Source organism: Ptychodera flava, chromosome 16 (assembly GCF_041260155.1).
Source record: "Ptychodera flava strain L36383 chromosome 16, AS_Pfla_20210202, whole genome shotgun sequence".
NCBI classification, from domain to species: domain Eukaryota; kingdom Metazoa; phylum Hemichordata; class Enteropneusta; family Ptychoderidae; genus Ptychodera; species Ptychodera flava.
This window is the reverse complement of record NC_091943.1, coordinates 32,504,232-32,529,118: the sequence shown is the minus strand read 5'-3', so window position 1 is coordinate 32,529,118 and position 24,887 is coordinate 32,504,232. Positions and strand designations below refer to the sequence as shown.

Here is a 24,887-nt window from a genome sequence, read left to right as displayed (position 1 = left end):
AACATGTCTGTCATAATCTACATGGTATCATTATAATTTAAATGTTCGAGCTATGATGATGAGGTGCATCTAGTTATCGTGCATGAAATACATTGTTTGTTAACAAGAAACTTACACAGGCACAGTTCCGACGACTGTTTCCCTTTTAAATTCTTATTTTGTTCATAAAAAAAATTCTTATTTTGTTAATAAAAAAAAAAAAAAATTCTTATTTTGTCTATAATCAGTGTACTTCAATGAAACACACACTAATGCAGAATTCTTTGGCAATTCAAAGTAACAGCACACATTTAAATTTACTGACATGATTATTTCAAAGCTGTCTTGCTCTACTGTCAATGATCTAAATGAACTTTGCTTCATTGGGTACCTAACACAAAAAAGGGTACCATCTGACACACCATTGATGATTTTCCAAATGTGACTATTCAGTGACTAACTTTCATGTGAGAAGACAAAAACCTAAATTAGGATTTAAAGTCACTCTCTTCATTTGTTTCATGGCAGCTTTAATAGTAAGCTATTTGCAATTTTCTCCATACCTTGACAAAACAGAAGGGTAGGTTTCTAATTTACAGAACAATACCTAAACTGCATGTACTCTTGTTGTGCAAATGAATTCTTTTGTGTGATCATTTACCTATGATTTTTCCAAAATAACAGGTGTGATCCATCCCTCGAAATCCCCTCATGGAAAAACCTACTATGCCACTCTACCACTGAATTATTCAGTCTGCTGTTCTTGGAGAAATACGGAATTATCACAGTTGCGTGAAACTTTTAAGTACATTACAGCTTCATTCAAGTTCTTTACATATCTGACGACAGCAAACGCATGATAAAGCTATCTTATATTACAATCGGCACATTCAAAGAATCAATAAATATGAAAAAGCAACCATACTAAAACCTAAGTGGGCAATTTATTAGACTAATACTTTTATTAAAAGCCACTTTTGTTTTGTTCATAAAATATATTTCTATATACAATTTATGTAACGTGTTATAATAAATTAAATAAAATGGCTTTCACCCTGGGTTCAATATAAAAATGTGCAAGAACTCCTGAGTGTTATGGAAGGGAAGTTTGGACGGCACAGGTATTGTTGCCAATGATACATTAACGGATGGGTCAACAGTACAAATATGTTGGTGCACAGAACCTAGTGTCTATCAGAGTGACCACTGGAACCCTCTTTACCTTAGTTTCCAGTGGAATCTTCCATCATGTGATTGGGTATCCATGTAACAAATCCTACCATAGCACTACACTACCAGTCGGCAAGATCGGACTATCCCTAGCAATGAACCATTGTATGGTATTCAGTTTGCAAGTACAAGCCAATCTGTGATGACTTTGATAATAAATGCGGCACAACAAATCACAGAAAACAAATTTCATAATTCTATGTGCATAACAATGAAGAGGATTTCAGGTGGATTTGGTATAATCTGGAATGGTAAACCCTGGATAAGCAAAGAGTTGAACTTGACATAAACAAAAAGTGTATTACAAAGGTTGGATATTTGTATAGTCATCGATCACGTGGCAGTTCATCAAATTAATCCACGATTAATACCATGAATCCAATGATTTTTCCAACCTAAGTATTTAATATCACTGTTTCAAATCAAAGTGATTACACAATCCCTTGATATAGAAGTGACAATTTGGTAAAATTGCAACTTGAATTATATCTTGAAATAAACAGTGGATGTCTTTTTATATGTTTTCAGATGAAATATACAAATATTAGACTTTGAAAATACAGATGTAGTACAAAAATACAAAGAACATGAATATTTTATGTAGAAGGCAGGAACAGATAGTACAAGCAGAAATATTATTAATCTTCTTTCTGCACAAGCAGAAATATTATTATTATTCTTTCAGCAGAAGTATCAGAGAATGCTGGAGATTGTGTCTGAGCAGTCTATCAATTCCCTTTCTAAGTACATCAGTTGACAGAAGATACTTGCATTATCTGGGATTTTCTTGCTGCCAGTGTTTTTGGCAATCTGAGGTATCTGTCAAAGTTTATCCATACATCAGACCATCACATAACTATGCACAACTGAGACTGAACTGCGTGTGGATCTTTCTTGACTAAAACATTTCCTTCTCTCTTCACCACGACTGCTTCATTACCATAATGACTGTAACGGTAAGTGTCCCTCTGTTTTGTCTCCGATTGGACGGATTTAGGAGAGTCAGGGCGGTCTGATCTCAGCTGTTTGTTGTAGATCACTAAAGCAGTGTCTTCGTATCTTTCCTTGATGAAATGGGTAGTGTCTGTTTGCAGTCTCCTTCTGTTCATTTACATTACTGTTCCTGTAAGGTCTGTTGTCTTGCCGTGTATATTGTTTGGTTACTGCAATGGTGAGGAAAGTATCAATGTCAGTGGTCGATATTGCAACAACTTGTGCAAACTTTGCTGCAGTAGCATGATCATAGTGTTGTCTTTACAAAATAATGATATTGACATTGAAATGATCTTGAAATGTACAGTACATGTATTGCATATGTACAAAGACAGTTGAGTTTACCATAGTATGTATATCTGATACCATCATTTTATGACAACAATAGATGAACATTCCCATCCCTGTTCATCAATGCAAAATCTACTACAAATGTTTTAAATATTACTGTGTCTTTGTTCTGGAAAGCAAATTAAATCTTCTGTTAATCTTTTGTTGCAATCGTAAAGAGTAAAACAAATTTTCATTGTCACTCCTTTTCCATTTACATGTATATAATATATCTCATGGCCATTCACCAGTAATGAAACACTTATTTCTGATTAACAAGCATCTTTTCAAAGGCCTGCATTTTTTCAAAAACTTATATTCAGACAATACTAGTACTATTAATTTCATCAATTGGAAACTTTTGTGGAGCGACTGAATCTTTCAATAGCGCTGACAGAACATTCTTGCTGAGATTTGGCATGTCTGTGTTATCAGAAAAACCACCTGTACACCCTTGGCAGCGTTGAAAATCTTTGAAAGTCATGTGTTCTACTCTACCAGGGGTAGTGTCATCATGTGGCAGTAATGTCTAGAAACTGGAATACCTGAAAACTTGACACCTTGATGCACTAGGCACTAATGTGGACATGAAGACACCAGTGAAAAGTCAGCTGTGTCATGAACAGTCTGAGGTACTTAAGGTAGCACGGGCATAGGGGACAGACATTCGGACTCTCAAATTTCTACAATTCTTTCCTGATCTACGACTTGTTGGAGCACAAACAGTCCTCGGTTTTCAAAAATCCAAAATTTTATTTTTACCCTAGAGAGTTAACACAAGGAATGGTGGCCATTTTGAATTTCAAATATCTCAAAATGTTCAGTAATTTGTTTCGTAATGTGAATGGTTAAAACGTTTCATTTAGGAAAGTTTACCTTAAACAGTGTACCTTAAACTATACTTTTTTCTGGTGAAAATCTAGCCAGACTTGAAGCAATTCCAGCAAACATTATCAAGTGCCCATGTTATCCTGTTGCTAAATCACAGTGACTGTGACAATAGGTATGGGTTAAATACATGAAATTCTACCACAACATCCAAAATACTGATTTCACTTTTTTGGTTCTTATGATGAAGGTAATCAGTTCCACCTCTTTCCTCACATGGAAAAAATCCTTTCCAACTTTTCATACATGTGATGCTCGAAATGAAACAGGTACAAATATACACAGGATTAGTTATGGGCTTAACTCTGAAACTACTTATAACCAACTGATGGTTTCTCACATTCATGTCATGTTTTTGAAAAATATCAAGGTCCCTGATATGAAAACTTGTTTTTCACTGTGTTGATCGCGTTCCATAAACATTGAGCGTGGGGCATTCGTATTTCTGGGAGAATGGCCAGAAGTTGGTAATGGGGAAGCAATCAATGTGTTTGAACAAATACCAAACCCCCAAAACGACAAGGTTAGTGTAGTATAGTGTTTAGTCTTCAGTAGTGATAAATCGGTATGACCAAATGAAGTAAATATGTGGGATTTCACACCAGAATGCCGCACCATGTGCGGTGCACGTATTTTGAACTCTACAGGGCCTTCGGCATTATAGCTCTACTGGTGAGCGAGGTCGCAAAAACCAAAACTCACCGACTGCCTCACAATAGAGCTACAAGTTTGCAGCTACCTCTTAGCTCTGTGTGGCAGTGCTGTGCTAGTAACACAGAACCGGCCCTACCAGGTAGAGCTAACAACCTCTATGCTATCATCAGCAACTGCAGGGCCATGTGTAGAATACCTGTCGGCATGAAGGTAGAGAGGGACCTCCATGCTGTGGGTATTAAATCTCAAGTATACTGATGTCACTATTGTGCTGATATGTGTTACTGATAGACTGTGTTAATTTCAAGTGAATCCGCCACCTGCAACCTCAGGTGTGAACGGACTACAAGGACCACAGGCACAAGACTCGATACAAGCAAACCTTCAGTGATGCAACAAGTAAGCCCTGGTTGTATCAGTGACGGTTTGCTTGCAAGTTGCATTGAGTCTAGTGTCTGTGACAAGTACCAAGGATCAGCACACACCAACTTGCAACACATGCAATGTGTATGGTGCATCATGATCCGAGTCTGTCACTGATTCATGGATGCTTGTAGCTGCGGTACAGTAGTTCGACATTTTGATTAAAGCTGTAGGTCGGACGGCAAAATCAGTGTGCCGACCCACCAACAGCCCCGAAGCAAAACCTCTGTAGAGCTCTATGTACTCTCTGCAGCTGGGATGAACGAAATCACACTAACAGTAACATTCGGGTTAACGCCATCAACATTTCGATGTACGAAAAAAATGTAGAACTGGACGAGTCTAGGTTCCAAGCTTCAGTGGAGTTACATACAATTATATTTACCGAATCAAAAAGCTGTCACATGCTGTGCTACAACCAACTTTCTTTGGTATCTGTTGACATTTTCACTTCCGTGTTCGGTGCAGTTGTTGATCCGCAGGATCTCAGGAGTAGCAACAGCGTTTTGCCGCATGCGCAAAAGACACGAAGCGCCAGGGAACTAGAATATTATGCATTTCCAAGCCAACTGGTGTGTTTCTCCTTCGCTTGTCAGGCGGCTTGCTTGCCAAACGAGTGTCTCTAAGCAATATACTACCCAAGTTAAATAACTCACAGTGTTCCTGAGTTATTCAAGCATTTGCTTCGTTATTATCTTTTCTCATATTTGATGTAGGGCACCCTTGTGACTTGACTTCCGTCATCAACCTCAGCCAAAGTAGGCTGTGGCTCGAGGCCCGGCCACAGTCTGGGATAGCCAAAGTTGATTCGTAGGTTCTGGTACGAGGTTAAAGATCCTCAATCTCCAAAATGGAGGAATGGAAATACTGTGCTCAGTGGCTGGTCGACTGTCAAGTTATACCACCAACTCATAAAGTGATATGGGAAGACTCGCAGGCATTCGACTTGGCACAGACTTTGAGAGACGGAGTTTTACTATGTCAACTTCTAAACAAGCTCTACCCAGGAGCTATCGACATGAAAGAGATCGCGCTCCGCCCTCAGATGTCCCAGGTCAGTATCTAAGAAGTGTTACCCAATGTAAATGTTTGTAAGTTTCCTGGTTTGTGCTGGTTCATTTTGCGCACGCATTGCCGCGTTGCTGTTTCAGCACTACCACATCCCCAAGTTAGACATTTCATGCAGATGAGCGTAACGTTTTGGTACCGTTGACATTTTAGAAAGACGGAATTTCCGACACGCACAAAGTCTGTCGTCGTCACTTACTCACGCCTTGAAAAACTCTGTACTTTTTGAGGCCCACTTCCTGTTCACAGTGTTTTCTAACTTTTTGACAACCGCAAGTATTATTCGTGAAATTTCATGGTTTAAAGGGATTGATCGTTAAAGTAAGGGCAAAATATGCCTCAAGTAAGAAAGAATTAAGTTTTTCTTTCGGTCCGCGTATGCAACCCGTCGCCGCCGCAGATGTAGGAATCGGCTTCCGGGTGTTGAGTCAAGAAAGTCAAGGCTAGGCAGCAACAACGGTACTAGGTCTTGCAGACGTCCCCATTAGTGACATGAACGCAACTTTTATGCAAATTTCAACTTCATACTCGCTGTAAAGTGATATAGCATAGTGAATCCACCGAGCAACAGATAATGAAGATAAGACACATCTTTAAAAGTTTGTAAGGGGGCAGTCGACTCCGTGTTGGCTCCATTGCATAACCAGATAACCGGGTGCCACGGCCCCTTTCGAAGACCGATGTACTTTGAGCAGTTTCCCAGGTTTGACGAGGTGCTGCATTTTGTAATGCCTCATTGTCTCACGTTGGCAAGAGACATCTGACAATTGATGAGCCGAATAAACTGTTCAAAATGTGAATAACGGGCTATTTGATATATATCTACCGTATTAGTGTATACATTATGAATTATAAGTGAAGACATGCAGGTAGTCTAGCTTCTACCTGCAGAGTGTAGCTTGGTTTCAATGAAACAAAATAATAATCTGTCTGATCAAATAAAACCTTTGAGATAACACGGTTTCTGTAATGTAATCAAGATGAACCGATGTATTTAACTACCATTATGTAAGTTCAGTTACATGTTAATTGTGTTCAGTTCATTCATGTGAACTATGTCATCAACTATTTTTCAAAGAGCAGGAAAATTTAGAAATAGTCGTTACTTAGTTTGTAACTTTGTAACTTTATTACTCAAAGTTAATGCATCCATAAATGGATTTTCATGCATTGTAGTTTGTGATAGTACTTGTGATGTAATGGTGTTTTGTCAGAGAGCATTGATAATATCTCAGAGATGGTTAATTAAAGGAAAATATAAGTACTGATTTTTATGAAACACATTTTGTTGTTTACACAGTTTTATGTTCAACTAAACCACAGTACCCTGTATAAAAACAGACTTTGCAGAACGACAGGAGAGTTCTTGGAAATCTGAAGTTGAGTGTCAGTTTTGAGAAAATCATGTTGATAGGTTCCATCCTGTACAAAACCAATGACAAAATAGGGAAGCGATATATCTATTACCCTATTGGTCAGTTTTGGGTCTGTTTAGTGTCTTTATTATAACCGAGCCTAGAGGTACATGTTGGTAGAATTTGATGTAGATTGCAAACAGTGTAATACAAGTGAGATTATAATAAATAGGCCTGTGTTATGACATGCATGTATAAGCCTCCACTAAGTCAAAGAAAAGGTTCCAGAATATCAAATCTCAGATTCTCAAATTATTTGACAGTGGACAGCGGAATGCTTTAAATTATGCGTAACATATTAGTTGTTTGAATTTGTTAGTCTGTGTTTGTCCTTTCACTCCCATTTCTCCAGCCATCTTATTCAAAAAATGGGCATGCACTAGATTCTTGTGGGGAAATTATTTTAACATGACCTGTTTGGTTTGACTGGGGTATTTTTAGCCTATTCCAGAATTTTTGACATTGAGAGCTTCCCTTCTAAGGTTAAATTGCCCACAGCCTGTGTTTAAATTCATTGCCCACTGTAAAGCAACCACAATCACACAGTCATATCGCTGCAAGTGCATGCAATAAATTACTAGATGGTTGCCATCTGTGACCTTGTTAATTAAAACATTTCCTTGTAAGTTTGTGATGTTTTACTTGATCACTGTTGCAGATTCACAATCTCAGGTGTATGTGATAAGATTTCTGGTGGTTTGAGATGGCTAATCATTGTAACCTAGATTTTTCAGTAAATATCAATAAAGTTACAGTATATGTGTTGACCGCCATGTAAAAACACATTGATATATCATTTATGTCTCTGAAGTGCAATATATTATGTCAGGAACCTGGACTTCAAGGCGAGACCACCAGCGTATCATGAAGCTGAGGTCATAAAATTGTCAGTTCTGTAGATCGTCTGTGACTGTTTGTATGTATGTAATTTTTCAGTTGGCATAATTTTCAGAATGAACACAACATGCTTTATATTTATGTGTTGGGAAGATGCTATTGTAGATATTGTCGAGGAATGTGTTAATTTGGAATATGCGTAGTTATAGATGACCTATTGAATGGAGTATGAGTTTATGCCTAAAATTCTTTGTATGAATCAATTTTTGACAAGATCCTGAAACTTATCAGAGTATAACTTGAGTGATGACCCACTGACTCATTTGGTCAGTGTAATTGTTTTCATATGCAGATTTTAATGTCATGTTTCAAGTTTTTACCAACACTTGATCATGTGAAACAGATGTCATAGGAAAGGTCAAATCAATTTTCTATCTGGCCTGAAAACTTTCTTTTCCTGGTCATTGAACAGCTCTATTGGAATATAAGTCTCAACATGTGTGTACCTGTTCTTTTTCCGTGTCCATATTTCAGGCTCTAGTTGATTACTCATATGGAAAAAGTAAACAGGAAATAGCATCTTCTCTAACAGTGTACGATATACTTCCACTGTCAATGTTCAAAAAGATATGCTCCTATTTTTTATGTCAATCGTAGCAGAATTGTCTGAAGTGTATTGTACAGTGGCAAACGATACAGAAGGGTGATTTCCGACTCCATTGCATTGTGAGTGTAGCCAGCATTGTTAGGTGTGTTAGCAAGGTTTGAGTACTGCCAAACAAGCTGTATTGATATTTTATAATATAAGTAAGCTTAGGTGCACTACTGTACTGGGAGAGAAAAGAGAACATGTTCTGTACAGTTATTAATTTAACAGTGGATATTTTGTATGTTAGAAAGTGTACGTGGTATTGCATTTTCGATTCAGCCACACATGGATCAAGTTTTCTGTGTAGCAGTGTGCATTTCATATGCATGGGAGACCACATGCTAGTATGAAATGTGTATGTTATAATCATCTCATTTTGGTGTTGCCCTTTGAACGACAGACATATGGGATCTACTACAAAGCATATGTGAACTTTGGCAAAAGTGAATGTTTCCATAATTGATTTTGCTCGATCAGTTTTTAGTCTCAAGCTAAGTTGATGGTTATCAGGTCACTGCAGCATAGGTATGATGAGAGGCCTTTTCATGTCCAGTAAATCACTGGGTTGCCAAGTGGGTATCAGTCAACTAGGGGTTGTCAAGTGCAATATCATGAAATACGGGAAAGCAGGGCAATAAAGCTGTTGCATTTATGTGCTTCAGTGGTGTCCCAGGGTCCTGTATATTACCCCGTACTCCGTAGGAGTCTAAATCTCTGTAAAAGAAATCAAAACCACGCCCCCCCCCACCCCAAAACAAAAATTACTTAGTTTGTTTGGAGAGCATCATGAAGCATGTCAGATATAAATAGCTAAGCAAAAATTTTGACAGTTGCCAAAGTCTTGTAAATTGTCTTTTCTCTATATTCCATTATTTATGTACATCAATAAATTAATTATGAAATTTCCGAAGGATTAATGAATTCTCTGTGACATCATTATATCGACAGGATGCGTGGATGTTTGCTTTCAATTACATGTCATGTGTCAGAATTGCTTAGTTTCATTTCACTAATCCTGAGGCCCATAAAAATGCATGCGATGTCAACCAAATGCAAAAGTCAAGCTATGCTGTCTACAGGTGACACTTTGAGTGTTGTTGTTGGGGTGATTGATCTGTCATTGGGGTGTAATTCAATGGCAGTGTCAGATTTTAGACACATGAGGGCATGTATCGATCAGCAGGTTTGCCTTAAGGTGGTATGCACCTCGAAAGTAAAAGACTTAAACTTTTGCTTAAAATTTCATCACGGAATCTTCAAACAGTTCTCTTTCAAAATCAAGAATAAAAATTGGGGGTCACTGTGCAAATTTTGGTTCTAGAGAAACAAATAACCCAAGATTTACAGATATTTCAAATTCAAAATGGCCGCCATCCCTGTGTTAACTCTATGGAGAAAAATAAAAATTTCTAAAATTTCGAAAAACTAAGCCGATGTAAAGTTTTCTTTCACCTAGAGCTTTAAAATGAACCCCCACATGTGGTATATCAGATGAGAATTGTAAAAGTTTGAGCGTCCGAATGTCTGTCCCCGAGGTGCGTTCTACCTTAACGAAAGTCTATCCTAGGAATAGTTCCCCATACTTTGAATGTTGTATGCCTCAGAGTTCATCATAAATGAATAATTTTCTTTCTATATGGTTCATCATAAAAGTTAATCAGAAGATCATGAAGCAGTCTGACATGAAGAGATAGTAATTTTCAAGTACCCTGAAATACTTGACTTGCACCAACATGTTCATAATAGAAAGAGTTGTTGCAATTGAATACTGGAAACTCTGCATTGCCGTATGTTACCATTTTGTGTGCAAAATTTTGTATGTAGGTAGACATGCCGACAGCGACTTGCTTGTGCTGTTTTTGGCTTTTTAAGTTTGCTTCTTAGCAGTGCAGTATCTTGTCTTGGTAAGTGCTACGCACTTGGGTGGTTAAAGTATTGAATGTGAATCTCATTGACGGCACTCGTGTGTGCACATGACACTGGCTATGTGGGTGTTTTAGGTAAAGAAGATAGGAGGGACTGTCAAAAGTCTACAAATATTATTACCAGGATTATTACCTCGTGAAATAGCTTAGCAGCAACCAGATCTCCAATGTGTCAATGCGCTGTGTAAGAATTTCCAGACTGGTCCCATCAAGATGATAAATTGAAGTCTTGATTTACAATAACAGAGGTCGCAAGGTTGTGTCTTCCTTTGTTTGAGAGATACATTCTGAAATCAACATAACAGCCAGATGACATTCTGAATGAACTTGCTACATCTGGTCAGTCTATTTGATATGACAGTGAACACCTATTCAATACTCTTACACTTGTACATTTCCTCTATGTGTTGACATATTCCCAGTGGCAATATATTCGTAATATGAGCATTATGATCGCTGGAATATGAGAAAAGATTTTTGAGTTGATTGTTCTGATATTTGCAAAATTCTGACACTATGTAAAATTGGAGACGATGTTGTCAGAGATAAATGAGCCAACTTTCCATTGCTCGGTCTACGGTATTTTTGTGAAGTTGATAAATGGTGTTTACATCATGTTGATTTTTGTACTCCCCTAGTGACAACAAGAGAGTGGTACCCAAGGATTCTGAGAGGCATTGAAGGAAAGATAGACAAAAACATGCCAAATGTACCAGACTGCAAGGTTCTGCAGTTGATAATCGAGAACAACAACTATGAATTTATGTGATGTTGGGTTCTAGCTTATAAAAACATGTCACCAATGATTTTTGTTTCATTGACCTTGGTTGTCACCATAGACCCAACATTGTTGCATTTTGAAATTTATGGGGTCAGAGGAAGTCCAGGGAATCTCAAGACTGGTTTGTTTGATTGTTGTTTGTTTATCACCTCTCTGTTTGGCATGTTAGTTTCATAGATTGATATGGGTACCCATGGACTTGTGCATACTTTTGATGTCAGGATTGCACCAGGGAGCTGCCGTTTGACCTTCAACTCGGGGCTATATTTGTGTGTCTAGTCACATACACATATGTAACCTATTGTCTATGTGGTTCACCCTCGACCTTTTAGCCCTTAGGGGAACTAGGCAGTGAGACAGTTGTTAAACAATGTACATGACAACCATGATATGACTTATTGCCAGGGATTGAAAGGAGAAATCAGATCGCAAAAAAGAGACATTTCAGAGCTGTTATGCTGGACAGTAATTTTGAGGAACAGTATCTAACACAAAAATGGAAACACTTCCATGTTTTTTTGGTGTAGTAATATTTTACTAGTGGATGCCAAGTTGTTACAGACCTGTTTCTTTCAATTAGGATTCTAGTAATGGTTAAGAGGATGTTATTCTTACTCTATAGATAATGACTCATGGTTTATATTATAGGAGCAGTGCTCACTAGATCAAAGTTTAAGAATTTGTCTGGAGCCTAGAGGTATCCACATCTGACAATGCCTGTTGTAGGACATACAATTGAAGTACTGTGTTGTAAAGTATTGGGATGGACCATGACAAGACTGAGCTCTTTTTATTAACTTTGACATCTGACCTTTGTGTTATTGGCGTACTAGTTGGGTTGTCATCAGATTTTGTGCGCTAATGGATGTTGATGTGTTCAGACCAAAATATTGCACTTTGAATCAAAACAGAAGACATGATTAATTCAATCTTGTTCGAATTACCAGTCTTTGTAATATATGTTTTCAATCATATGCTTTGCTTTGATATGAAATTGACTTGACCTGTATACACATATTCATTAACTGTTCTGAAATTGTCTGTACAGAATCCGGCAAAAGAATTGTGTACCTGTCCATATTTTGTCATTCTAACATATGTACATTATTTATAACCTCTATGATAATTCATCTTTCACAATCAGTATGACAAAAGCGAATGATTAGAACAAGTGATAAACCACTATGTTTAATGCATTGCTCATTACATAGTGTTGTATGCTAATTTATTCCCCCCCTTCCCCCCCCCCCCCCCCCCCGGGTTGCATTTTTAGAATGTCTGTTTTTTGTAAATAGCTCCTCAAAAGTTCTAAAACATAATCATAAATTTAAAACGAAAAAGGTTAATAGTCAGTGTAACACTGTTTAGGCATCAATTATTCACTGGGATTTAATGTTGCTATTTTTGCTAAAAGATTAAATCCTTTAAATTAAATCCCAGTAAAAATGTTAAATAACAGTAGATTCTATTATTTTACTGACAAATCAGTGAATTTAAATGAATACATTTATCAAGAACATGAAGCATCAGCTGTATTTTGAATAATGCATATTGTATCAGAAGAACCAAAAACTAGCTACTTAACATCCTAAAAAGGAAACTACCTTGTAAGGTCAAACTTGCCCTGGTAATACATGTAATGGGAATGACAATAATGGACTGGTTGTCAATAGTGACTGGAAAGTTATGCCAAAAGGAGCTTTACTGAGACACTTCATTGAAGTCTCAGTAGATCAAAATAACATACATGTATATCACCGTAACTAAAAAAAGAACGCAAAGTATGCATTTGTAATGTATGCTATATTCACTTCAGCTGATATATGGACTTGTAAGAAGTTCCTACCATGACTATCATTTTTGATGTGTTTAAGTGTTTATTTTTTTCTGTATCTGAAAGATGATAATAGTTAAATAACTTGTCATATTAAGTTTCATACCTGATGTAATTTGTAAAGATTAAAAAGATAAATTTGACTGTTGTCATCATGATCATGAATAGATCGCCTGTTTGAAACAAAATGATATGTAACTATTAAGTAATAAATTGCTTTACACAGATCAGGGTTTATAGGGCAGTTGTTTGACTGTAGTTAAAAATTAGCACACCTCACTGGAGAGTGGAAATTCTTTCTTCACGTAAGCTTCTGTTTTGGAGCGAAACAACAGAACCGTCTTCCAGGAATGCTTGCTAAACTTATCTGAGCATCATTATTTTCAAAGTTATTTACTCTTCTTATGTTAGATCTACTTTAAACCTTATCACTGTGACTAGCTCTACTACTACAATTGCTACTACTCCACCTTCATGTACTGCCCTACTATGTAGCTGCAATAATGAAGCCCACTACGTTTTCCATCGTACAGAATTTTGGTGAGAGGAAAAAACAGGCCCCTCATCAAACACATGTTGTGAGAAACACAGTTTACATCAATACAGCTACTACTATCGTGCAATATGTCTTACTAATGTTTTTCTGAAATAATTACTATCGTGCACTCAAAAAATTAACTTTTATAGCGCATGTCCCACCATGTAAAATGTGTTTTGATTCATGTTGATTTGAGATAAGATCAAATATTGATACCATGAATTGATTAAGGTGGAATGCACCTTTGGGATAGATGTTTGGAATCTTGAACTGTTACAATACGTTTTTGGTCTAACACTTCCGGGGGGCTCATTTGAAAGCTCATTGAGTGGGGAAAATTTTCACCACCTTAATTTTTTTGAAATTCAGAAATTTTATTTTTCCCCATAGAGTTAACACAGGGATGGCGGCCATATTGAATTTCAAGTATTGGTCAGCGTCAGGTAATTTTTTTCACAGCACCAAACTTTGCATGGTGACCCTTGATTGTTACTCTAAATTTGGTAAGAGAATCATTGAAAGTTTCATTGAGAATAGTTCCAGCAAAAGTCTTTCACTTTTGAGGCATGAACTACCTTAAAAAATAGTTGTAAATATTAGTTCAATAATCTAAAAATGTGTCACAGTTGCTGCATGGAAAGAGAAAGTTAGGCTTTTATATTACCATGCCATGTTTTAGTGTAGTGAACAGCACAGACACAACAGGATTTCAGAAAGATGGGTACATGTAATTTCTTCAGGCTCATACAGATTCCTAATATAGTCTGAAGAGAGTATTTCCTGTGTTTTTTCATGGACTTCACACAAAGTACGCAGATCTCAGCTCATATACGCCCAGTCATTCAGATAATTGACCTACTTTGTCACTGCCAGCCTAAGAATAGACAGGTAATTGAATTCCGTGATTACAACAGCCATCCACTACATCAGTTGGATTGATAGTGATGACTCAATAATTGACCTACAAGAGATTAGGCCTCTGTGATTCGTTGTAGGGTATTTCATTACGTGTTATTCATTGATAGTTGTTTGGGGGGAGGGTGTTAACTTGATTGCTCACCTTCAGATGAATGTTTCATTAATTTGGTTCATAGTCTTGAAGACACAACTGCACGCATGTTAATATGTAGTAGGGCTCTTGGAAATAACTTCCCATTTATAGCTGCACTGGCCATTGATATATTTTCTGTGTTTTTTTTTTCTGTTTGTAAAAAAAACTAACTTAGTTTGTTCTTCCAGTGCCAAGATCATGCCCAGATGCCTAGCATCGAACTTGTCAACAGAGTCTGTATGTGTATGTTTTGTCTGATGTTGTTGTTGATAAGTGAATTTTAGTCCAGACTAGGATTCAGTTGTCAACAAGTACAATGTATTGCACATGAAAATGATTTATGAGAATACAAACTGTATTTCAACTTTATTAATAATGAAATGTACCGTAATCATTGAAAGTTAGAATTATTGTCCCTGCAATGCACAGATACACAATGCAAGATGTTAAGACATGGATGTGTAATATTAAAAGGAAGTATTCGCTTAACATTCAATACCGAAACAATGCTCATTAATATAATTTGCATAAATTAATATAATTTGCATAAATGAATACTAATAAACCTGACATCTTGCACAAAAAATGCATACAAGGTTAATGTCTGGCACTTGCATATTTAAATGCCCAGTGCATGACACTATCATGCCGATACATGTATTTCTATGGTTGCTCATAATGTGGTGATTTTCTATGTGTGACAAGTGATTGGAAATTACGTGGAAGTGCTTGCTCTATACATGTCATGGCTGTTTGTTTGGCTTATTTATACCTTTGATAAGGGCTCAAAAATATGTCTAAAAGATATTGAATTTTTTCCTTTTAGAAATCCTGTCATCTAAAATTCACTGCATACCTAAAAAATGGGCAGGAAGCAAATTAAGTGATAATAGAGGATTATATTGGAATTGCTAACAAATATTTTATATTTTTGAATTTTGACAAGTTTTATTAATGTTTAACTGAAAAGTTTATATGTACATGTAAACATACCAGTACATCATTTCACTTAAAAATGTTGTACCATTCTTTACATGTAATTATGACTGTCCAGTGTATTGTGCTTTTCTGTGGAGATGCTTTTGAAGTTTGATGGTGTGCCATTCTTAAAAATCACTTTTCAGTGTTCTCCACAGCTTTTTAAATCACAAATGCCAATTTACATAACAATCTTTAATAATAATATGTATAAACTTTATTGTTGTGAAAATGCATTTTTTGTACATGAATTAATATGAATGGATTACCCCAAAGTAGAGGGGTGGCCAACCATATAAAGGCTTTTAGTATACTGCTTATAGCCTTTGCAAATGAACAGGTGATATCCACAAAAGCACTCTGGGTCACTTCCATTTTAAGAGGGAGATTTGCCCGGTTTTGTTTAGAGCTCAAAAAAATATATTTCAAATAAGCTACAAGACGTTTGGAAATTATGATTTAAGGAAACTTGCAGCATATTACCATGATGGCACAGTACTGAAACTTTAAGAAGCACACATCCATGGATCTCTGTAGGATAAGCAAATGATGTTTTGGTAAGAAACCTATAATCAGGATGAGCTTTATCGTCTCTGTATGATAATGATCAATGGCAATACAATCATCAATAAATATTTTTTTTAAATGTATATGATGAAGGAAATATTGGATAATGTTCAATCATCAGATTTAAAATAGTCTAGTGTACTTGGTAAATTTAGAAGAATTATTTCCAGTTTGAAAGTGAAACAACATAATTGCACAAGTTTAAATGCATCCCTGATGGCAAGTGTTTGAAAATTGCAGTTTTGTAGGCGTTTTGTGTGAGTTCTGTGTTCATCAGGCCGAGCAAGGTTTATTTGGGCAGGTGCCCTTCTGTCACTGTACCAGGCTAACCTGGCCAGGCTATGCATAATGGGCAAAATTAACAGCAAAGAGATCTTGATACATGGTCACTGATGTAATTTCACAGTATTCAAATAATGATCCAAATCTGGAAGAAAGCTGCAAAGAATCTACACTAAACCCTACACACTTGACCTTTCAACTTTGGAAGAACCCCGTGATTACAAGTCCTTAGAATGTATCAACATGTTTGCAAGTTATGATGAACCACACTCAACTCATTGATACCAATTATTGTTTATATCAAAGGGTAAATCAAAACTCTGTATAGCATTGCCATCAGCAGGACATTCCCATTCCACTCAAAATACTTGAGAAATATCAACAAATTGAAAGTGAGATAAACTGGAGTACAAAGTGACCCACCTGGAATAGATACATTTGTAACCAACGCTCTTTCTAGAAACACTATGAGTAAACAAGAGTGTTCATATATTTAATGATAATTAACCTGGATATATTAAAATATTATGAGAGTTGCTAAATCATTTACTGCAATGGCCGTCAGGAGAACCAATTATTGGAAGAAAATGTTGTTGATACATGTGCATCCTATTCTACTAGTTCTCCATGGCAAGCAATTTTATTGGAACATTTTACTAGTTCTCCATGGCAATATCTGAATATAAACAATTTTTTGGGAAGTCAAATAGTGTTAGAATACAAATTTATATTGAATGAACAAATAAAATATGACCTTTGTGATATCTTGTTTGTGTGATATCAAGGGTATTAAAATTATGATGTTCCTTCCAGGGGTTAGAATATTACTTACATTACTTGACCATAATGTACCTGTAAATCATATATGTTGTTCATTTATGCGATATCATTAGCTCCACATCTAAAAATCTCACCAACAAAGCAGGCCCTGCACACCCCATAGATGGCACAAAAGTCAATAATATGTGTCTATGTCTGCAGTGTTAGCAAAAGGCTTAGAAACAGGTCTGTATGCACTGCTGTGTGGAGATGCTGTAGCTGACAGTGCTTTGTACACACTCCTTGGTAACAGGGGGCTGTAATTTCAACACCTGCAACAGTTCATAATTTGTTCAAGAAGTGGAGTTCATACAAACCAGCAGTTGACTGTCTATTCTATAACCAGTCTTCTCTTATAGGATAAAGCCCGAGTACGAGGGCTCTTCTGGTATCTAAAGTCCAACCCAACGATAAAATGTCGGAGGCCGCAGGCCGAGACATGTTATTATTTTCATGAAATGAAGTTCACATTCAGAACAAAATGGTTGATGTCAAAGGCAGTTCACAATCAGTATAAAGTGGTTTGTCCAGTGGCATATTCTATAGTGTAAGAATGCAAATAGTTCATGCCCAATTAACTTTACCACAGACCCTAAAAAAGGTCATGACTTCACAAGCTACAAACCAAATGAATTGCTTGAGTTCAGTTACTACCAGGCTGTCTCAAAATTAGGGCTCTGGGGCTCTGGAGCACCTGCTTTCAAGTTGATAACCTCTAGGATGTTTTGTTGTGACAGTCCTAAAAATCAGTAAAAAGTAAGAAAGATATTTTTGAAAATCAAAGAGGTATAATAGCCGTACAATGTGGGAAATACCATTTATTCAATTTCAAAAGGAATTTACCGTTATTAAAGTAAGTTACATCCAGACTGCAACAACCAGTAATGAGTATGTAGTACTATAAAATAACCAGGTGCTCACAGGGGTAAGGTCTACTAAGTAACCAGGCACACCAGTGCAATTTACCTCTACATCATGAGAATTTGATTCAGGCAACCGTTCAGTAAGGGTTGTGTCATCCACTCTGCATTACAGATTGGCTATAGGCTATTTAACCTTGTCACCTCAAGATTCCGTAGAATACTCAATATGACTAGGACTTCAGGGCGAATAGTGGTATTCCATCAGGCTAAATCAATTTAACCAATCCCAAGGGTTACTGGGCTAATGGGGAAATCACCCTGAAATTGGAATCCTGTAATTCATTTTTTCTTACCTTCTGGATATTACTTCAAGCATGGGTGTGATCTATGTGTTTATTTCATATCAGTGCATATAGGTGCATTCCATACACTGTAGATTTGTAGGTAGTCTGGCAGAGACCCTGCGACTGCGTTCTTCCCTGTTCATGCTGTTGGAACACGCGCGTGCCCTTCAGAGATCGACGCGAATCCCAAGGTCTGGACGTTCTTGCAAGCGACCGGTCGGATTTCTGCCTGATCCGGGTACTTTATAGAACTCCACACATTCTTTAATCAAATAAAATATGACAAGTACCATAGCCAAATAAAATTAAAAATGAAAAATAAAACCATACTTCGTAAATAGGTTTACTAGCTACTAGTATATATTCTCTCCGCCCAGTTAGATAGGTGTTTCTTTTGAAGTCACAACCCTTATGAATATTCATATACTTGCAAAAACCGACAGTCGCTGTGTCTGGCAGCGCGTAGCCTTCGAATGCAGTCCCATCGTGGGCGCGCATAAAACAAGGCACAGCGACTGTGGAGAGTCTAGGTTGTAGGGTGTGTGAAGGTCAGCTCAAAATTCAAAACACACAACTGTTGAGTTTTCATTGCTTTAGGGCACTACTATAACGTGTAAAAATGCTGAAAAATATTTTTTAGTTTATTTTTATGTCCTGCAGTGTGTTATATTGTAATTCTGATAAATATAACACACTAGACAACATAGTCAGTTTTTTAGAACAAATTAAATTCCATATGGCAGGATAATTGCATGTTCTGATTTACCATAAACACTCCCAGAAGATTTCAACTTCCTGCTTTCCTTGCGTCAAGTTTGAAAAAAAGATCAGTTTAGGTTTTCCATATAACTGAGACATGGCTCAGCTGCAGAGACAGCCAGTGTAAATGAAGTACAAAAAATGGCCATTCCGTGACTTCAGCCAGGGGTCACTGATTCTAGACTAAGTAGATGCAATATGTGCAAGACAACTCAAGGGCAGTGTTTTTATTCAACCATACAGTAATTTATCAGAATTTAGACATCATTCTTCATCAGAAAAAGACTTATAGTCAGAAACTACGTACATTTCAAATGCAAAATGGAAGGGACTTGCTGTATGTGTGTTCTACATTATGATGCTGAAGAGTTTGACGACAAAAAAGGCAGGACAGATTGCTTCAGTCAAATAAATTTGAGTGGGAACTTCCCTGTACGGAATACTCTGTTTGTTGATAAATGACAAAACTTCTGCTTACAGAACGGTGGTAACCGTCCAAAATAAATTATGCCCAATCCGTTTCTACTTTACTTTCGAAGTAGTACTCACAGACCACAATGCAGAACATAAAAACGTCCAGAACCTGATTACAAATGGAAGTGGAGCCACGAACCAAGATTGACACCTCAAAATAATGATAGAAAGATTCCCGACCAGGGCCAAATTGAGAAATTCAGCGATTTTGATACGTTTAACTTCCTAGCATAAATGCATGGTTTACCTGTACAGTAAGTCTCAGAAATTGTTGATAAAATTTTCATAGCAGTTTTGTGTTAAGGTATTACTATATGCACCATAAAATGAATATTCCAAGTTGTACTTGCACTTCATGGAAAGTTTTAATAATTTTCTATCAAATCAATGATAAAAATAAGGTTTAAAATTAATGCCTATTACATCAGAGAACCAAACTGCAGTACATTTACCTCAATTTAACCGGCCTCATTCTATGTATTAACTTGATAGAAAATGTAAAATTTGTCTATTTTTACCGATTAAAGATGGTAAAAGTAAACATGAAAATTTCTGTCATAGTCTTCAAAATGTGTCCACACAAGTTGTGGAGTGATGACAAATTGTAGGACTTTGAGAGTTAAATATCTGTTCCCACTGTCATTGTGCTTTACTCTATTTCTGTGTAGCTGTATTTATGAACAAAAACTGACGAACACTGATAAAACAAACAACGTCAGGCAGACCCCTTGTAGACAAAAAACCTACGTATGTGATACACCTCATTCTTTACATAGTTTGAAATAGCAGTGTTGTATTTACATTGATAGGGAAAATTGCAACAAATATACAAACAGAATACAGTACAAAAGAAGTCATGATGTTGACAATTGAAATATTCCAGTCAGTATACCATATTGTAAATAACATTTCTGAATCAACAACAGAAAGGATATGAATAAAATGCATATTTGCATTTGAATATTTGTTTCACTTGTTGACAATACACATAGATGAATATCGTTTGATGACTATGACCAGTAAAATAATGAAGAAAAGATATTTGTATGTCACTAGAATGTTTGCATACACATGTACTGTTATGCATTGCAGTCAAACCTGGATACAATGGACATGAAATGCCCTACCTGATTACCTCTCATGTAATGTCTGTATCGATACCTTCCCACTGTTTTTTGCTGTCTGTCATGAAAATACACTTTTGATTTATAAAAGGGAGCAAGCCCAATGAATTGATTTGCATACATATGTTTTGATTATATGTGTATTATGTATGGGTATGCATGAATTCATCTCAATTTGTGGTAATTGTACATACATGTACATTTACATACACACTGGTTTTGGTAAATTCAGGAGACATACATGTACATGTATACTTGTATGTGTTAAATTAGTATGCACCTCGAAAGTGAAAGACTTAATATTTTGCTCGAATTTCTTCAATGAAAATTTCAAAATTACAAAATCAACAATAAAATTTTGGGGTCACTGTGCAAAGTTTGGAACTAGAGAAATTAATTACGCAACATTTGGAGATATTTGAAATTTAAAATGGCCGCCATCCCTGTATTAACTCTATGGGAAAAAAATTAAAGTTTGAATTTTCGAAAAACCAAGACAGTGAAATATTTTCTTTCTCGAAGAGCTTTAAAATGAGACCCCACAAGTGGTAGATCAGAAAGGAATTGTAGAAATTTTAGAGTTCAAATATCTGTCCCCTGTCTACCTTAACATGAACAGTTTTGAAACTGGTGACACTTCTCCTTCCTGAAACATTGTAATGTTTATGGATTCACAGCCATGACAAAAAACTAAATGATAAAAAAATTCCTGCCTCAAGTCTTTTAAGCAGGTTCAGAGCAGAGTTCCAAAGGTCAATGATTTAACAGGTATGAGTGTCTAGCATTTAGTAAATCATGTCATACACAAACCAGTGTGAGGGATGGACCATTAAATCTTCAAAGGGGTAGTCATGAATAAAAAAATGGTTAGAAAATTGTCCACAATTTTATTGTTCAGCATAACTGCCTTTGTACAAAATATTTGCAGATGAAAAAAAGGGGACATTTGGAAAATATGCATGTATTTCCTTTTCACCCTTCCGAAATATATAGACAGTTCTGAGATAAAAATAATGACTGGACACCATTTTACGATTGAACACCCTCTCGTGAGACATAGTGCATCCCAAATGTCAATAGTTGGCGACATGAGAACTGCACCATTTCAAGATAAAGCGTTTTGCACTCTGTTCTGCCAATAAATTCACTTTGTACCCCTAGGTACTCCATTCTTTAAAAGGTAACAGCTCTAAAGTAATTTAGTTTTCACTCCTTTAGCAGTCTTATTGCTGACATGTATTTTAATAATGCAGGCAGCTTTTATCCAAATGAACCATTGAACTACCCACAAGGATTGAATGTAGATGCATTATGAAAGCACAATGTAGAACATTTCTTTATTTAGATTGATTGTGACTTGTAACATGTACCTTGTCTCTACATACTGTAGTTGCTATTTCTGGTGATAGTAGCACTCTCTTAGACTTTCTATAGAATGCTCTTTGCTTTGCCAGACAGGAACCTTCCTGCACATTGTCAGTTGATATGCATAGTCTTCACTAAGGTGTGTGGTTTGTTAAATGGTGGAGACGCACCTTGATTAATCTTTTAATACACCCCCTATTTCCAGTGTACAGGGCCACACTCGGCACTGAAAACAATGGGTGTGGGTCAAACCATGGTGGTGAAAGGTTTAAAACAGGAGTTGAGCCAGTATTGTCCAAGGACATGCACAGAAAAAAACAAGACTGTACATGTGTGGTTTGCATTGTGTCTACTATATGTTTCAAGAACACGTACATAGTCACTACATTCATATCATGGAACCTTGAGGCAAGACTGACTTACGCTGTACACTTACAATTTTATATTATGTGCCAATAGTTTTCATATGAAAGATTTCAATTTGGATTGATCGACCAGTGTGATTAGCTTTTGAAAATTTTTTAAAGACTGTGAAAGAAATGTCCTCGATTGTAAAAATCTTTGCAAATATAAAAGAAATGTACAACTTTTGAGCAAATTTGGTGAAAGTGACATGTTTTGATGTATATTTGGTTTGGCCTTGCATTAGGTCAGAGTTGACTGACATTTTATACCATAATAATCGGGTTCAAATTTAAGCCAATGGCATTGAAAAATCACAACTCTCTTTACGTGATCACTCAAGTGTAACACTGTATAGTTTATGAGATAAGAATTCCGGTGTCACCATTTACTAGTTAAAATTCCAGTTTGCTATTTAAAAGTCAACAGTAATCTGCAGTCATTGCCTGTATGCTTTCACTTCCTGGTAGGAACAGCCTATATTGTTACTATTGTTACTTCATAAATAGGTTCAGTGCATGGAGAGGAGAAATATATTACCCGGCACATCCGTCGAGGGTTTTAGTGATAAATCATGGAAGGTATAAATCGCCTTTAGCAATAGAATAGGATTTTTTGGTATCCGTACCCTGCCTGATGCAGCGTCCTCATTCTGACCCAGAACTCTTAAAATGAAAGTATTTATGACATACGATATTGTCACATATTCTATTACTTACTGCTCAGTAACATTTATGAATGTGTATTTATTAATCATGGCAGTGACGGAATTGTTCTTTGAGATTTATAAATTTTGGATCCAAATTTTGAAGAAATCCTGATCAGGCTGATTAATAAATTTTTGTTTTCTTTGCCTATTCGTTCAGATTTTGTGTGGAATCATAGTTAGAAAGCAACAAACGTCTTAGGTACACAAGATATTCACCAAAATGGGCAGGAGAAAGCTTTTATCAGGAGATATCTCTCAAGAAATACTGCTTTTGTTAAAAATCGTTAAAATCATTACAAAATATATGGTTACATTTAAATGTTGTAGGGAATGTTGACCTACATGCTACATATCACATTAACCCTTTTCCTGCCAAGTCGGTGAAAATCCGCTTGAAATTCGGTGTAGCCAGAATCTAAGTACTGGTGACCGTTATTCTACCAACCCGGTGGAAATCGGGCCCTTTTTGGGTACCCCCTTTCCTGCCAAGTCGACGGCACTACGTTTTGCTATCCCCTATGCGTTTAGGGGTCATCCGAGGACAGGTTTTCTGACAAGGAACGCCTTTTCCCCTCGAAATGGGTTCGCAGGGAGTCGATAGACAGGGAAAGGTGCAGAAACCTGTCCGCCAGTCCCCCACACCCGAGGGGGGCTGGTTTTTTTTTACCGCTTTTTAGCGGACTTGGCAGGATAGCATGGTGACGTTTTCTGGCGGAGTTGGACGTACTTGGCTGCCTGGCACTATAGAGATTGCTGCCGAACTTGACCAACTCGGCAATGCTAATCTAGAAGGCTACCTCTTGCAAACGACTTGGCAGATATGCCGATGGTACGAGACGAAAGTCACTTATTCAGTTGTGCGTGACTGAAAATGAGAACGTATTTTTGACGGGACGGCTCGACTTGTTCCTCCGATGGAACGGATATGAACGACTCGGAAATACCATTACAAACTGGTGTCCGACGTACTAAGCTGGGCTTCAGCTCTGCAAGTTCAAGCCAGGCAATGTCCTTCACCGCCTTGGCCGTGCCATTCAATGACGTAGCTTTAGATTTTTTATTTATTCCATCGTCCGAAGTATTGGCTCTGGTTTGCAGGCAAACGTATCCTCTTGCCGACGCATTGGTAACTACGTACGCTGTTTGCGTACAGAGAATTCAAAAGGGCACATAAGGTCAATGCGTAGTCTGCTACGGGGATACCGTCTGCATTTAGCAGGGACTGCTTTTGTTATGCAAACCAGCTAGCAGTACAATATGGCTGCCAGGCATGTGGACACGTCGATGGCTAGAACAATGGAAGCATATTGCGTTGCACCCGTGCATCGCAAAAGTGAACTGAAGACTTTGGTGTAGTGACTGGTTATCACTGGTTAGCTGCAGCCCAAGCCATGTCGGTACAAACCCGTACCTGACTGAGGACCACTCGATTAAGTCAGTAATGAACGGTAACACTCGTAAACCAACTCCCAACTGAGCTGGCTAAACTACGTGGAGCTGTGCTTCAATGGCTCAGCCATGTCGTCAATACAACGGCAAAAACGTAGTTTTTGTGCTACACTGCCAAGTCGTTGAAGGTACGTATTCAATTGACCCTACCCTGGGG

General features: G+C 37.1%; 1 protein-coding gene and 1 long non-coding RNA gene across 14 annotated transcripts in view; one reads left to right on the top strand and one right to left on the bottom strand.

Moving 5' to 3' along the window:
• Positions 1 to 904: 904 nt before the first annotated feature.
• LOC139114626 (uncharacterized) lies at positions 905 to 5,021 on the bottom strand. Its single transcript, XR_011547909.1, has 2 exons — positions 4,883 to 5,021; positions 905 to 2,372 (listed from the first exon to the last, which is right to left on the bottom strand). It is a non-coding gene; the product is annotated as an uncharacterized lncRNA (long non-coding RNA).
• Positions 5,022 to 5,043: 22 nt separating this feature from the next.
• Positions 5,044 to 24,887, top strand: part of LOC139114624 (proto-oncogene vav-like) — a 76,475-nt gene continuing 56,631 nt past the window's right edge. For all 13 annotated transcript variants that reach the window (XM_070676457.1, XM_070676456.1, XM_070676453.1 and 10 more), the window contains exon 1: positions 5,044 to 5,551. In XM_070676457.1, coding sequence (XP_070532558.1) covers positions 5,348 to 5,551 — 204 coding nt within the window. In that variant the 5' untranslated portion in view covers positions 5,044 to 5,347. The remainder of the gene's footprint in view (positions 5,552 to 24,887) is intronic.